The 13,711-nt window shown below is 34.8% G+C and overlaps 1 protein-coding gene across 1 annotated transcript in view; it reads left to right on the forward strand.

The window, feature by feature from the left end:
- The window catches only part of LOC132551782 (uncharacterized), a 53,601-nt gene that overhangs the window by 23,598 nt on the left and 16,292 nt on the right, over window positions 1-13,711 (forward strand). The window contains exons 24-35 of the mRNA XM_060215926.1: window positions 1,187-1,339; window positions 1,589-1,752; window positions 5,931-6,068; window positions 6,425-6,587; window positions 6,920-7,063; window positions 7,511-7,636; window positions 8,570-8,742; window positions 9,154-9,302; window positions 9,661-9,827; window positions 9,989-10,135; window positions 12,842-12,970; window positions 13,448-13,567. Of these exons, the coding sequence (XP_060071909.1) occupies window positions 1,187-1,339; window positions 1,589-1,752; window positions 5,931-6,068; window positions 6,425-6,587; window positions 6,920-7,063; window positions 7,511-7,636; window positions 8,570-8,742; window positions 9,154-9,302; window positions 9,661-9,827; window positions 9,989-10,135; window positions 12,842-12,970; window positions 13,448-13,567 (1,773 nt within the window). The remainder of the gene's footprint in view (window positions 1-1,186; window positions 1,340-1,588; window positions 1,753-5,930; window positions 6,069-6,424; window positions 6,588-6,919; window positions 7,064-7,510; window positions 7,637-8,569; window positions 8,743-9,153; window positions 9,303-9,660; window positions 9,828-9,988; window positions 10,136-12,841; window positions 12,971-13,447; window positions 13,568-13,711) is intronic.

Here is a 13,711-nt window from a genome sequence, read left to right on the forward strand (position 1 = left end):
TTTTTTTCTCTTTTGCTCTCCTAAATTATGATTTATCAGTATTTCTTTCATTTTCTTTCTCTTCATCAACAAATATATTATGGCTAGTACACCTCCCCATCTAGATTTTGACATTTCTTTCGATTGATAATGGTTTTCTGCACTCGCTTCACTGATTTAACAATTTAAGTTCTTAGCATCAATGACTAGTCCTGGGACAAAACATTTGTATGATGCAGTTAATCTATGAAATATATTTTTCTATAATCAATCATTTTATTAACCAATAAAACGGCAACATTGTATAATCATGTATAATTTGTGTACTCTATTGTAAATCTAATCACTGTGTCGTGTTTATGTCATGTAGAATATTTACTTGTATGTTACAACCCTTGGGTTCTGAAAATTGGAATTTGACATGCTGATAAGATTTACTGTAAATATGGTTGTTTCGCGGTGTTATTTCGCGATTTCAATAGGCAAACTGTCCGCGCGCGGGGTTATTTTTGCGATAAATATATCTTTGCATAATCAGTGTATATTTTAGTATACATGTAATACGCGTATGTAAAATTTATGCGATATAATGACTTCCGCTAATTGAGTGTAAATTTCCAACTCGCGTAAATTTCTTTAGTTACAGTATACATAAGCACAAACCGGAAATCTAATTGGACAATGATGGAAACATTCCTTTGTTGATAATACTCTCACAGACAAACCTGGCTTTTTCTAACTTATTGTATTCTTGAAATCGATCAGAATTCACACAAAGAAATAAAAGTTTACGAAGAAGGTGTAACACGAAAGTAAATGAAAGATAAATATACATGTTGTATTACAGGCAGCATTTCAATTTCCCCATATGTACAGTTTAATCATTTGAATAATATACAGGCGCGTTTTGAAATAAATCAACTCAAGAATGTTTAGGTTTTTTCGGGGGAGGGGTTAAGTTTTTTTGAAATGATTAGTTTGCTGTAAATAATTCAAATACGCTTCGTCATACAATTGTTTTCGTCTGTTCCCCCCTGTTGTTCACTAACAAAAGTCATCAAAGAGGCCACCAACGACAATATCGGGGTTTAATTCTTGCTATTAACGAAATATGGTAGTACCCATCAAGTGCGTTCTGTCCCTAAGATAATGAAGTGTTACAATTCTATTAACAATATTTGTACATGATTTTTATTTAACAATTCAGGAACGATTTCCTGTAAGTCTGGTAAATGTGAGTGTAATGGAAACGAAGTTTACGGCGGATATGTAGTGGTGAAGGGCTCCATCCCAGTACAACTTATCCATCTCCCACAAGGAGTCCAGGGTACTGTCCACGTGAAGCCTATGGAATGTTACAGTACGTATTTCACATTAAACATAGATAAAATCAAATATTGTAAAAGTATGTGGTGTCAAATCTAACCTTAATCGTTGTCTTACCGGTACAAACATAGGTAAGCAGAAGGATATTAAGTCGCACATCAAGTTATATTGGTATATATTTATGAATCGATGCTAATTCTCAATCGGTAAACAAACTCGTCTAGATTGACCAAATTATATCAGTTATGCTGTGTATGCGTATGTCTTTCTGTGTTTCATATAGACGTATATAGAGACTGTCACGAGATTAAGACGAATAAAGCCATACTTCCTAAAAGGATCAACCCTGATAGCATATATGCTATAGACCCTGACGGAGCTGGCGGAGAGCCACCATTCCACGTGTACTGTGACTTTACCACAGATAAAAGAATAGGAATAACTCAGGTAAGTAACAGGTCACCTACAGTACAGTAAGTGGAATCATATAAAATGATAAATACAGAAATACAATTACGTCGGAAGAATATCAGAGTTCGAAAACTTGAAATTTAGGTCGCTTTACACAACACGAAGGCTGGTTGACCTATTTGGACCGGGATTCAAACGTCTTCCTGAATCATGCGTCGCATATATAACATATCCAGCTTCTGTGAAATGATTGCGAGTCTTTTTGATATGCGTTGTATACAGTACAGCATTATATATATATTTTTTTTTTCAAGAGTGGGATTGTGTTGCATCTTTACAATTGTGTTACTCAAAAATGAAAAAGAAAAAAAAGAAAAGAAAAAAAACTTACACGGGATTGAAACCCTTTGGAAGGTTTTGCGCATGCTTGCGTCTCAAATAAATCAGGTGGAAACGAATACATATCTGTTAAAAACACTGTTCTGTTGCATGTTTGCACAGCTGTTCAGAAATTAAACATAAGCTGTCACCCGGAGTGCAAGACCGACTTATATCTAACAGTAAAAGTTGACACATCACAGGAATGCAAAAAAAACCATGTTACAATCAATGTACAGAGGCCTTGCTATTCTTGTTACAATACAGTTTATCGAGTATTTTTTGTTTAGAAATCATATAATCGTATATGTTCGGTATGTAAAAACAACACTGGTACAGCACAGCAGGCCTAAAGTCTAGGAGGGAGTACATCCCGACAGTTTAAAAGAATATTGGAGAGATTTAAAGAGTCTGAAATAAACGAAATGCATAACTATTATCTGTAGTTTATAGAGAAAAGTATGAATTGATCGACAGTAATATTTCCGATGAAACGGAAGTAAACGTTTAAGTACCAGAATCAAAATTTTCCAGTAGAGTATGACTATTTTTAAATATTTGAATTATTCCTGTAACATTGCGTTCCTGTTTGATTTTTAGCTAATATACTCTTTGAATGTGTCATCAAGACATGATTTCTTATTTTACTCCAATTCCTGATACATTTGTTTGTCAATGTTGTCATACAAACATCAATATAAGCCCTTAAGGCTTCTGAAGGCGTGTCTTTGTATGTTGTAAGTTGTCGATCGTACTTTATACTTTACAAGCATGTCCTATATTTACAAAGTCCAAACATGTACTTGCACAAAATATGTCTTCCCATAGGAAAAGTGTTTCGAATTCGTATCTTTCCTGCCTTTGGAAAGTTATAAACTTTCTATAGATGCCATTTATGTGAAGAAATCAAAGTGTATGGAATTATCTTCTGAATGAACAACAAATGGAAGCAAGATGTAATCTTGTAAGCTGAAAACATACTGTTTAATATATAAAATACTATAATACTTCAGTTTTATTTGCATGTATTTTTCGTTGCGAACACGCAGGTACGTATCCGAATGAAAACATACAATGTATTATACTACCTATGTATACAGAACATACATATCATACTACTTAAAATCTGAAATTAGATAACTACAAGTGCATTCAAGTCTTGGGAAAGGTGTAATGAAAAGTTTCATATGTGCTAAGTTTAAAGAAAACTGCAAGCCACATTTTAATCTATTTAGATAGTGGAAAAGTTAAGAATATACACATGTAATTGACGTTTTTTTTTTTCTAGAATTAAATTATTATAAATTTTAGTGAATTATAGGTCAAGTGAAATTCACCATTCGCCAGTTAGGCTTCAAATTTTAGGCCTTTTGTATCACTAACGATTCCTGGAAGGACAAAAGAGCTGTATGATACAGTTTAATTCACTGATTGTTGGGTTCTACTGTATTTAAGTTGTATTTAAAGGTGTTATTTACTTGTGTGTCTTTTGTACAAACTTCGATCATGCAAACCTAATATTCAATTTGTAACGCAACGGATAGGAAGGTATTTATAATCAGTAATCTAGAAATTATGAAAAAAGAAATCTTCTGAAGTTTTTGAAGGACAGATCATGAGCGAACGACGAAAGGGACACCCGTCTGTTGCTACCACAAAACAAAAACTTCATTTCATTGCGTGAAAAAACATAAACCCGGGAAAGTGAAGAGGGGCCAAACGCAGAAAGGGTCATTTTTCAGTAAATATGCACATGACGTGTACAACACATTTCAAAGCAATGAAAAGCTTATCTTTATATGGAACCAGCAGTGTCTGCATCCGAAACATCTTGAATTCGAAGCGGAAGTACACCACCATTATAGATATATTGTACACATGCATTTATAAAATCGCAATGACCATGACATTGTGCCAATTTGTATAACACTATACATCTATAAGAAAACAAGATATTCCAGAGGGATTTTCATGCCTACAATCTGGTGATGTGGTGAAATTGATAGAGTTAGCCAATGCTGGGTAAAGACTAAAAGTCTGTACATTAAATATTAGATTATTTTTTCAAAATCATCTGTTCTGGTTTTCTAATGTGTACCACCTGCCTAATAATAGTTGACTTGTTTATTACGTCACGAAGATAAAAGCGATATTTCTGTAATGCTACACAACGAACGCTGCCAATGATACTCCGTTAACCACAGAAATAGTTCTCCTATAAGTACAGACACATATTAAAAGTACAGAGAAACACTGTATTCCTATACAGAATGACAATATATATACAGACATTGTACTATTTCAGGAATAAACATTCAACTCTATTACATAGATATTTTATCTTTCGTTATGGCACCAATAAGCCGATTGTCAAAAAACAAGTAAAAAAGTATATTTCAAGCAAAAGACATAACCATGGCTTTACCGTTAACAATTCCATACTCCGGGCGCTACAAACTTTGCTATGCCAATACAATACAAACGTTAAATGAATCAACAGGTCGAAGCCACCAAAAATAAATTATAAATATCTGACGATATCACTATCACAACTATCAATATCTATGTTCAATAATATAAAAAAAATATAACTGTTTTTGTGTAGATATTCATCAAATATGTGGTTGCAAGTGTGGAACGTGTTTTTCTTGATATATAAGGGATTTAGGATTAACATTCAAATATATGTAAAGTGTCCAAAGAATATATATTCATGTTTGATTGATCTAATAATATAGTGTTAAATCGGTCTTTAAAATGGCCTTTTTGTAAGGGCCAATGTTAGACAACAACAAATGAAGTCGCAGAATAACATGAATTTCCAAACTTGACCATACTTGAATATTAAATTGGTGACTTTTTATTAAGTTTTGAATCATGTGATATTGATCCTTACAGTATATCGTCCTTTCATAACATTGAAATATAACAAACCAATGCGTGAATCAACATTTATACATAAAATGGCTGATATAATCTTGTTCCCAGCACCAGAATAATTTTGCAATAACTTATCTTAAATGATCTTCATGTGGTTGGGATCACAATTTTTATTATTTGACTAGTTGCTGGTCCTCTGAAAGGAATTTTGCATTACTAAAATCTGACTGCAATAATCTTTACAAGATCTTGATAAAAATAGAAAACTAAATTAAATTGCTGAATCTCTGAATAAAGGATGAGTTCAGTTGTTCTATGAACAATGAGGTAAAAACAGGTCAGATATTTTGAAATCAGCATTCGACTTCTATTTTGAATACTATTTTGTTTAATTCACTTCATGAATGTGAAGTGTAACAGTGTCCATCCAATTTGTCTGCGCCATTGTCAAGTGTATAATCTTCTGTCACCATTTGAAATGCTTGTGTTTGAAACCGGGCTTCCAAAAGGAATCATAGAATAACCTTAAATTCAAAGTTGCCTTGTTATTGTCATAAGTTACAGTGTTAATTCAATGCTTTGGTGGATTCTGTAGGTTCTATAGAAATATATGTATAAATTTCAACTTCAGGCAAATACTTGCTTACAATTTCGAACTAATGCTATATATGACAATGGTTGTTCAAGGTGAACCAAACAAAGGAATGCGCATATGTAGTCATTTCAAGTATGTCTTACTTAAAGTCACTGAAAGATGATATAAAAACTAATAGTTTTTTTTTTTATCATATTGTAGGTAGATAATTCTATTGATGGCCAGATAGTTGCGACAGGTCCAGAGTACTACCTGCATATAAAATTATCATGTAGTACTATGTAGGTGAATAATTCTTTTGATGGCCAGAATGGTGTGACTTGGTACCAGACACCATCTTAATAAAATTATTTTGTTGTAGGTGGATCATTCTAACGAAGGCCATATTGTTGTCACTGGATCTCGTACCCCGTCTGAATACACGGTTCCTATTGAATACCCCGATGTAACATCACAACAAATACACGAACTTACAAATATCTCTAACTTTTGCTACCAAGTACGTAAAAGATTTTCTCTTAAAATATGAAATAGTAAGTACTGTTTATCGTGCGTTTTGCTTTATCAGTAATACTGCTTTATCCAATCTGTCCATGGAGATAGTTTTGACGTATGTACTATAGTACGTCTGATTTCTGTCATAGGAAGCTTTCTTGAAAATTAAAACTTTAATATCTGTATTAATACAAAGGATATTTTCTTAACATACACGTTAAATGGTCTTAATTAATAAAGTTATAAATCTGCACATGTATATTTGCATTGACTTTATGATTGATTACGTAAGAATGTAAGCAGTCATAAATGTTTTATATAAAAAAGAAATAACCATAGATATGTGTGTTTTGATGACAGGGAATTCAATATGAGTGTAGGAACATACCTAGTTTGCGCTTGACCATGTTTGAAGGGGAGCAGACTCAAAGCGTCGGAACTGGTTACGAAAGTACGGACGGTTGTCCCTGTACACTAACTGGCAATTGTCCTGCTAACCACATCTGTCGATGTGATGCTAAAGGTAGGGCGACCTACAACAGGAATCTAAAGATAGCATGATGATAGTATGCGTGACGCAAACGATAAAACATACTATCATACTGTAGAATCAGTATTCCTGTGCTGGATAGATTGTGTTGATATCTTTGGTACTCAACGTAAATCCATTATTTCTCCATCTGCAAACAAGAAATTTTGGCATTTTTATTGTTTTATCATTTTAAGCATCAACAATTATATGATTCTCAGTATCTTGTGCTAAAAATCAAGTCAGATTTGACACTTAAGGAAATACTGTTTGATTGGCGGCAAGAATCGATTTGTTATTGACATAATTATTTCTGTCTGAAATAGGGTCAATGGTAGCCGATGAGTACGGCTGGGTTCTTCAAAAGGACGTGTTGCCTATAGAGGAAGTAAATTTTGGTCCTCCACAATCAAACAACGAACAAGGCTCCGCCTCCATCAGCTCCGTACGATGTGGACCCACGACGTTTGGTAAGCTATCGTGTTGTGTTCACATTGAGTCTTATAATAATACAGCGAAATATATTCATAATAAATACATATTCATAGAGCTAGGAAAACAATAATTTGAGAGACTTGTCACTGTTTAAGTTCTTTTACCTCGTATACCCGTGGTCAGATTACGCTAGGAAACTAAGGCAAATAAGTAACGTTTCATTTCAGAACATGTTATCGTCGAGACCTTTTAGAAAACGGATCATTGACCGTGTTCATTTTTTTTCTTATACGATTCGATTCGACGTTTTCTCAAGTGATGTTGTGTTTGCTTGTCACATTTAAGACAGAATTAGACTGAAGATCGTTTCAGTATCCTGGAACTAGAATTTCTGATACGTTGTCTGATACTCTTACCAACTTACTCACAAATGTCTAGATTTGTGATAAAATGTATATGTTTTCAATGAACACATTGAACAGATATACCGAAAACCTGTGAAGAGGCTTACACCATGGGATTCAAGTCTGGAGATATCCTGATCCAACCTTTAGAATCTGTGACTCCTTTCTTTGTTGTCTGTGATATGGAAATACTTCCAGGACACGGTGAGTATACGCACCGACATATCGACATACCAAATGTTCAGTGACAACAGACAACACGAATGTTTAGTGACATCAGACCAAATGAATGTTTAATGAGAACAGACCACACGAAGGTTTAGTTACAGAGGACCAAATGAATGTTTAGTGACAACAGACAACACGAATGTTTAGTGACAGCAGACACACGAATGTTAAGTTACAAAGGACCAAATTAATGTTTAGTGACATCAGACCAAATGAATGTTTAGTGACAACAGACAACACGAATGTTTAGATACAGAGGACCAAATGAATGTTTAGTGACAACAGACACACGAATGTTAAGTTACAAAGGACCAAATTAATGTTTAATGACATCAGACCAAATGAATGTTTAGTGACAACAGACAACACGAATGTTTAGATACAGAGGACCAAATGAATGTTTAGTGACAACAGACACACGAATGTTAAGTTACAAAGGACCAAATTAATGTTTAGTGACAACAGACCAAATGAATGTTTAGTGACAACAGACCAAATGAATGTTTAGTGACAACAGACAACACGAATGTTTAGATACAAAGGACCAAATGAATGTTTAGTGACAACAGACCAAATGAATGTTTAGTGACAACAGACAACACGAAGGTTTAGTTACAGAGGACCAAATGAATGTTTAGTGACAACAGACCAAATGAATGTTTAGTGACAACAGACAACACGAATGTTTAGATACAGAGGACCAAATGAATGTTTAGTGACAACAGACAACACGAATGTTTAGATACAGAGGACCAAATGAATGTTTAGTGACAACAGACCAAATGAATGTTTAGTGAGAACAGACCACACGAATGTTTAGCATACTATAACGTCATTGTTACACACGAATTCCTCAAAGAACAAGGTTCAATTACTGATTATTGATTTTTGATTTGCATTCAATTGTAGGTGTCACTGTAGTTGGGAATGACAAAGACGATGCACCTATCGAGCTTGATCTCACAAACGATACGACCATTCATGTCACATATAATAATGTTACTACCACACAGGTCGAAGCGTTGACGGAGGTTTCCGCATATTGTATTCAACCAGTCAAATACGACTGTTTCGGAACACAGGTAATGACATCCTGATTAGTTAATAATGAAACATATTATGTCACTTAGAATAAATATTAGGAACAAATTAGAACTGATACTAAATCATATCAAGTTTGTCTTTGACACCAGATTGACCTGTCTAGTTGTACAATGTTTGTTCTGGATATTTCAAATTTTCAAATCCACATGTCCACCACAAGAAGAGATTTTTCAAGATATTTCATTTTTATTTCATATCCTTTGCTTATCACACAACCTCATAGTTAGTGTGAAGATTTGTTTAGATGAAAAGTGAAAATTATGAACTTAAACATGTAAACGGAATGTTTTACTTTCACTGGATTATACGGGGACACGACATAAATATTAATATTCTTGTTTTTGTTTGCGGCATTGTTATCCAATCACTGTATATATTATTTTCAATAGTTTCTGGGATATAACAAATTCTTCTGGAACGGACAAGATAACCAAGAATTCCGTTATTGGGCAAACAGTGATAATACAAATCAGGAGTGTTCATGTGGGACAGATAACAAATGTGGAGGTAACCGAACAGAAATCGAATTAATACCCAGGTATGTTCCTGTATCCTGCAAGATATATCAGTTCTCAACGTTCAGCAGGAACGTAAATTTCTTTGTAATTTTATCATTATACTACCTGAATTGTTTACATATGTAAGAAATTCAATTATTTAAATTATCTCTATGAAACAATTTATCAAATTGCAGAATTCCAATCAGATCAATATCGCATCGTTTAATCTAAGAAACGAAGCTGAACTTTGTAAATATTTAGTGGAAATAAGACGGGCTTCATATCAACTTAAACAGAAAAGTTGATTGTTGTGATTGTAAGTTTCAAATGAAATTTGAACGAGTTGAAAGAAATGTAATTTGATATGTATATCATTACGTATGTTGTACATTACAGAAAGTGCAGCTGTGATTCAATGGAAAGCGAATGGAGAAAAGACGGTGGAGTATTCTCAAGAAAAGATGATCTGCCAGTCAGATCTATGACATTCCTTAAAAACAATAATGCCGATGCTAAAGGAAAAGTTACATTTGGCAAATTATATTGTTCACAAGTACAGTACAGTAAGTATTTAATATTGCTATGTATGTACATGGAATTAGCCGATAGAATGTAACGCTGACGATCATCAGTTTGCATCATTTCACACTTATTCCTTGTAACTTTTATCATTTAAAAAGCAAATTATCAAATATTATAACTCAATTTCAATTTGATGTCCTAGATCCAAATGAATGTACAATGGATGTCCATGATTGTCATGACCTTGCTGAGTGTGAAGACACAACAAGGGGATTTGAATGTCACTGTCCGAAGGGAGTACAAGGCATCAAACGAGATCCTCTTGTAGCAAACGGTCGAAACTGCTATGGTAAGTTTAAGAATGATAATTAACACAAAAAATAGCAATCAATGTAAAAATAAGTTTACTATATTTATAAACAGATTTTGCAAATACTGGTGGCGGGCACAATGTCCGTTACCTCCCTTGGACCTAATATGATATCGCCTAGAGCTATTAACCCCATAGTGCCAAAGAGCAAGGTGCTGAAAACCTATGGCTAAAAACCCGAAGCTAACATAGGTTGGAAATATTGTTGATTGGAAGCTGATGGGTAACATTTCTTAATCATTCACGTGTCCAGCAATAAGCGAGGTTTAGAGTTATATCACTTAGGACTGAAATTCGACAAACTGTCTTACCATGGCCTGTACAGAGTTGATGTATGCAGTCCTACCCTATGTTCTGGATTTGGATTGACCAATTTGGAGCATATAGCAGCAGACTGGCACGCTAACCCTAGGTGATTGAGTTGCATGTACCGGTTTGGGGTGTATGACAGCTGGTATCATTAATTATCCATGATATAAGTTTTACATGGTGCCAGCCTACTGCCGTAGGCCCAAAAACGCAGCTGCAGTTGACCATGGGCCAACCAAGGGGAAACCGATAAAGAAACAGACATCCAATAAGATAATGGTGGTTTGAAGGCAGATGGCATGACTGTATGATCATGTGACCAAGCTCAGACTTCGGATTGGATTCTTGGCTGTCTTACCTTGCAAGCAAGAATATGTAATTTAGGTGACAGGAGGGGGACCTCTTTTCATTAAATAGATCGTAACCTTGTGTCAGACCGGTCAGAGAGATAAGGGTAATTAGAATTGTGTGCAATTAACAAACAGGTGCTCTAATAAACGGGAGCATAAATCTCCCGACAATTCAACTCTGCACGTGTTTGTAAGTAACTGAGTTGAGAAGACAGGCAGGCCCTTAAATGCTGTGTAAATCTGCCTTATATTTCTTATTAGACTATTTTGATAAGATTAGATTACTTTGTAAATGTACACTAGGTTCAAACATACACACTTATCATATATTGGACTTTTGTCAGCTGTATTTAGGAAAACAAAATAATGACAAATCAACAGGGTATATAGGAATATAGGAAACTAAACAGTCGATAGGAAAGCACATTTGCAGAGCCGGAAGTTCGGTATCATCAAACGGACGAGCTCGAAAAGGCATTCCAAAAGTATAAGAAAAAGTTCAGAAATCACTGTCTCTTATGAATAGATAAGTTATCAAATCTCAAAATGCATGCTACTTGATCAAGTAAATAAAGTAATCAACAAGTTTTGCTGGGTATCAAAATGTCAAAATGTCTTATACCATTGACCAGGAATGCCCCTATTGTTCGGTATTTTAAATCCAATGTATTTAGTTTTTTCCCGAGAGATTCCGAAAAAGTTAAAATGGGTTCATATCCGATGACTTCACTCGCCAAGGGAACGTTTCCATCTCGTCTTGTCCAGTAGGCAGGCGCTGTGTGGTTTGACATTATCATCCATTTAGATAGGCCGATCAGCCAATGTGTGGGCTTCGAAATGCGTATAACTTAAGGTCAAAGGATTCGATCATGGTACTTCTGTCGATCACTGACATGCAAGCGAAGCTCATAGTGTGGAGCAAAGCATTTCCAAACAGTAACACCACCACCACCAATGCCAACACCATCATCATCACCACCATCACCACCACCCCCGCCGCCAAAACATTATGTTGTGCACAGAATGTGATTCTAATGGTGTCTTATTTCTTGGACTTCAAATACGGAAACAGTAGTCTGTCTCAAGTAAAAAACGGCTGTTATCAGACCAGTTGACTCATCGTCCAGACCTATCTTTCATTTCCAGTGATCCTGTGCCCAATTTCAAATCTTGCTTGTTTGTGCCTTCCATTGCACAGAAGACGTTTTACTGGTCAGCGAGTTCGAAGTCGCCCATTGATCAAGAATTTATTGACGCCGTTCAATAGGATATACTACTTCAAAGCAATTAATAGTGAATGCTACATATACTGCATCCCAGAATTTATTCACCTAATAACAGTAAATGTGTATAAACAAACAAACAGATATGTACACAAAGTGTTCAGCAAATTTCAAGTTATTACTGCATGCTATTTTATTAAGATATAATTTAAACATTGTGATTAATTTGGTTTTACAATTTTTGCAGATTTGCCTTTCTGTTACATTTGTCATCTCCACAGAGATAATTAATACACATACATCTTTTCTTTTTAAAACGCATGTTAATAGAATTAAAATAAACTTTTCTTATAATTTTGTAAAATTACTGTTCCGTTGAGTTACGGCAAATCATTCATATTTTGGATGGAATTTATTTTGGCTAGGAGACACAATTGCAAATGAAAATCCTTTGCGATTATTGGAACAAATATAACTCTTGATGACATCCAATGTGAATACAGATATCAAATTCTTAAAGAGTCCATGTCTCTAATACTTTATCATTTTTTTCTAGTTCAGCGTTCACAAAATTATTTATTCGTGAATTTGTCTGATGAGGCAAGCTTACGAAATGAATTGCTCTTGTAATGGAACTGGTTTATGTAGTACATGTTGTCGGGGAACTTGAGGTCATTGCACACCATGTCAATAGGACTTTAATATTGAAATGCATTTTGGTATTATATATGATCAGAATATTGAATGGAAGTTTCTGTAATTCTTTAATCATCCTCGCTTGCATATCGCTATTTGTGAACCAGACGATGACGAATGTGGCCTTGGAGTTTGCCAGCCTGATCGTGCAGATTGTACAAACACTTTCGGGTCATTCAACTGCACTTGTCACGAAGGATACGTTATGGCTGAAGGGTCAAGAACGATCTGTGAAGGTAAGGATTACTGTACTGAGTTAGAGTTACATAGATGTTCTAAATTCCTCGTCTTTTGTAGATGCCTTTTTATTTGGAAACGTTACTCTTGCCCATCCCCATCAACCCTTGCCCTGTCCCGTCGCGCCGAATGTACCGTTTCGGTAAAGAACGTTCTACATCTGACCAGACGCTGGATTGCATAAGAGCGGGCAATGCATGTCTTACCGACATTTTTCTGAATATCTGAATGAATCATTATTTTAAATACGTCGGTACTATTATACAAAACATAATCACATTATTATTATTACATTCTTAACGGCCCGTCAACACATAAAAGGTCAACATAATAGATCAACCTATTACATCGTTTGGAGTTTTGCGTTATTATCTTACAGTGTTTGTGGTCCAATCTCATTCTTATGATAAAAGCTATCGAAATCCAAATTTATGTATCTGATAAAAACATGAAGTACTCTCTTTTCGACTATACAGACATCAATGAGTGTGACAACCCCGATGCTTGCTCACCTTATGCTGAATGCTTTAACAGACCCGGGGACTTTGTATGTCGATGCAAGCGTGGATTCAGAGGAGACGGATTTAACTGTACCTGTAAGTTGTAGTTTCAATAAGTCAATTGATTCAATATGATAGAAAAGAATATCAATAAGAAAGGCCCACACAAAATCGGATAATTCACTGTTAATAATACCGCGACAGGTAACTATAATTTAAGCATAAGTGCCGCAGTTGCTG

Source organism: Ylistrum balloti, unplaced genomic scaffold (assembly GCF_031769215.1).
Source record: "Ylistrum balloti isolate Yb309-2 unplaced genomic scaffold, AGI_CSIRO_Ybal_v1 Utg370214, whole genome shotgun sequence".
Lineage (NCBI taxonomy): Eukaryota > Metazoa > Mollusca > Bivalvia > Pectinida > Pectinidae > Ylistrum > Ylistrum balloti.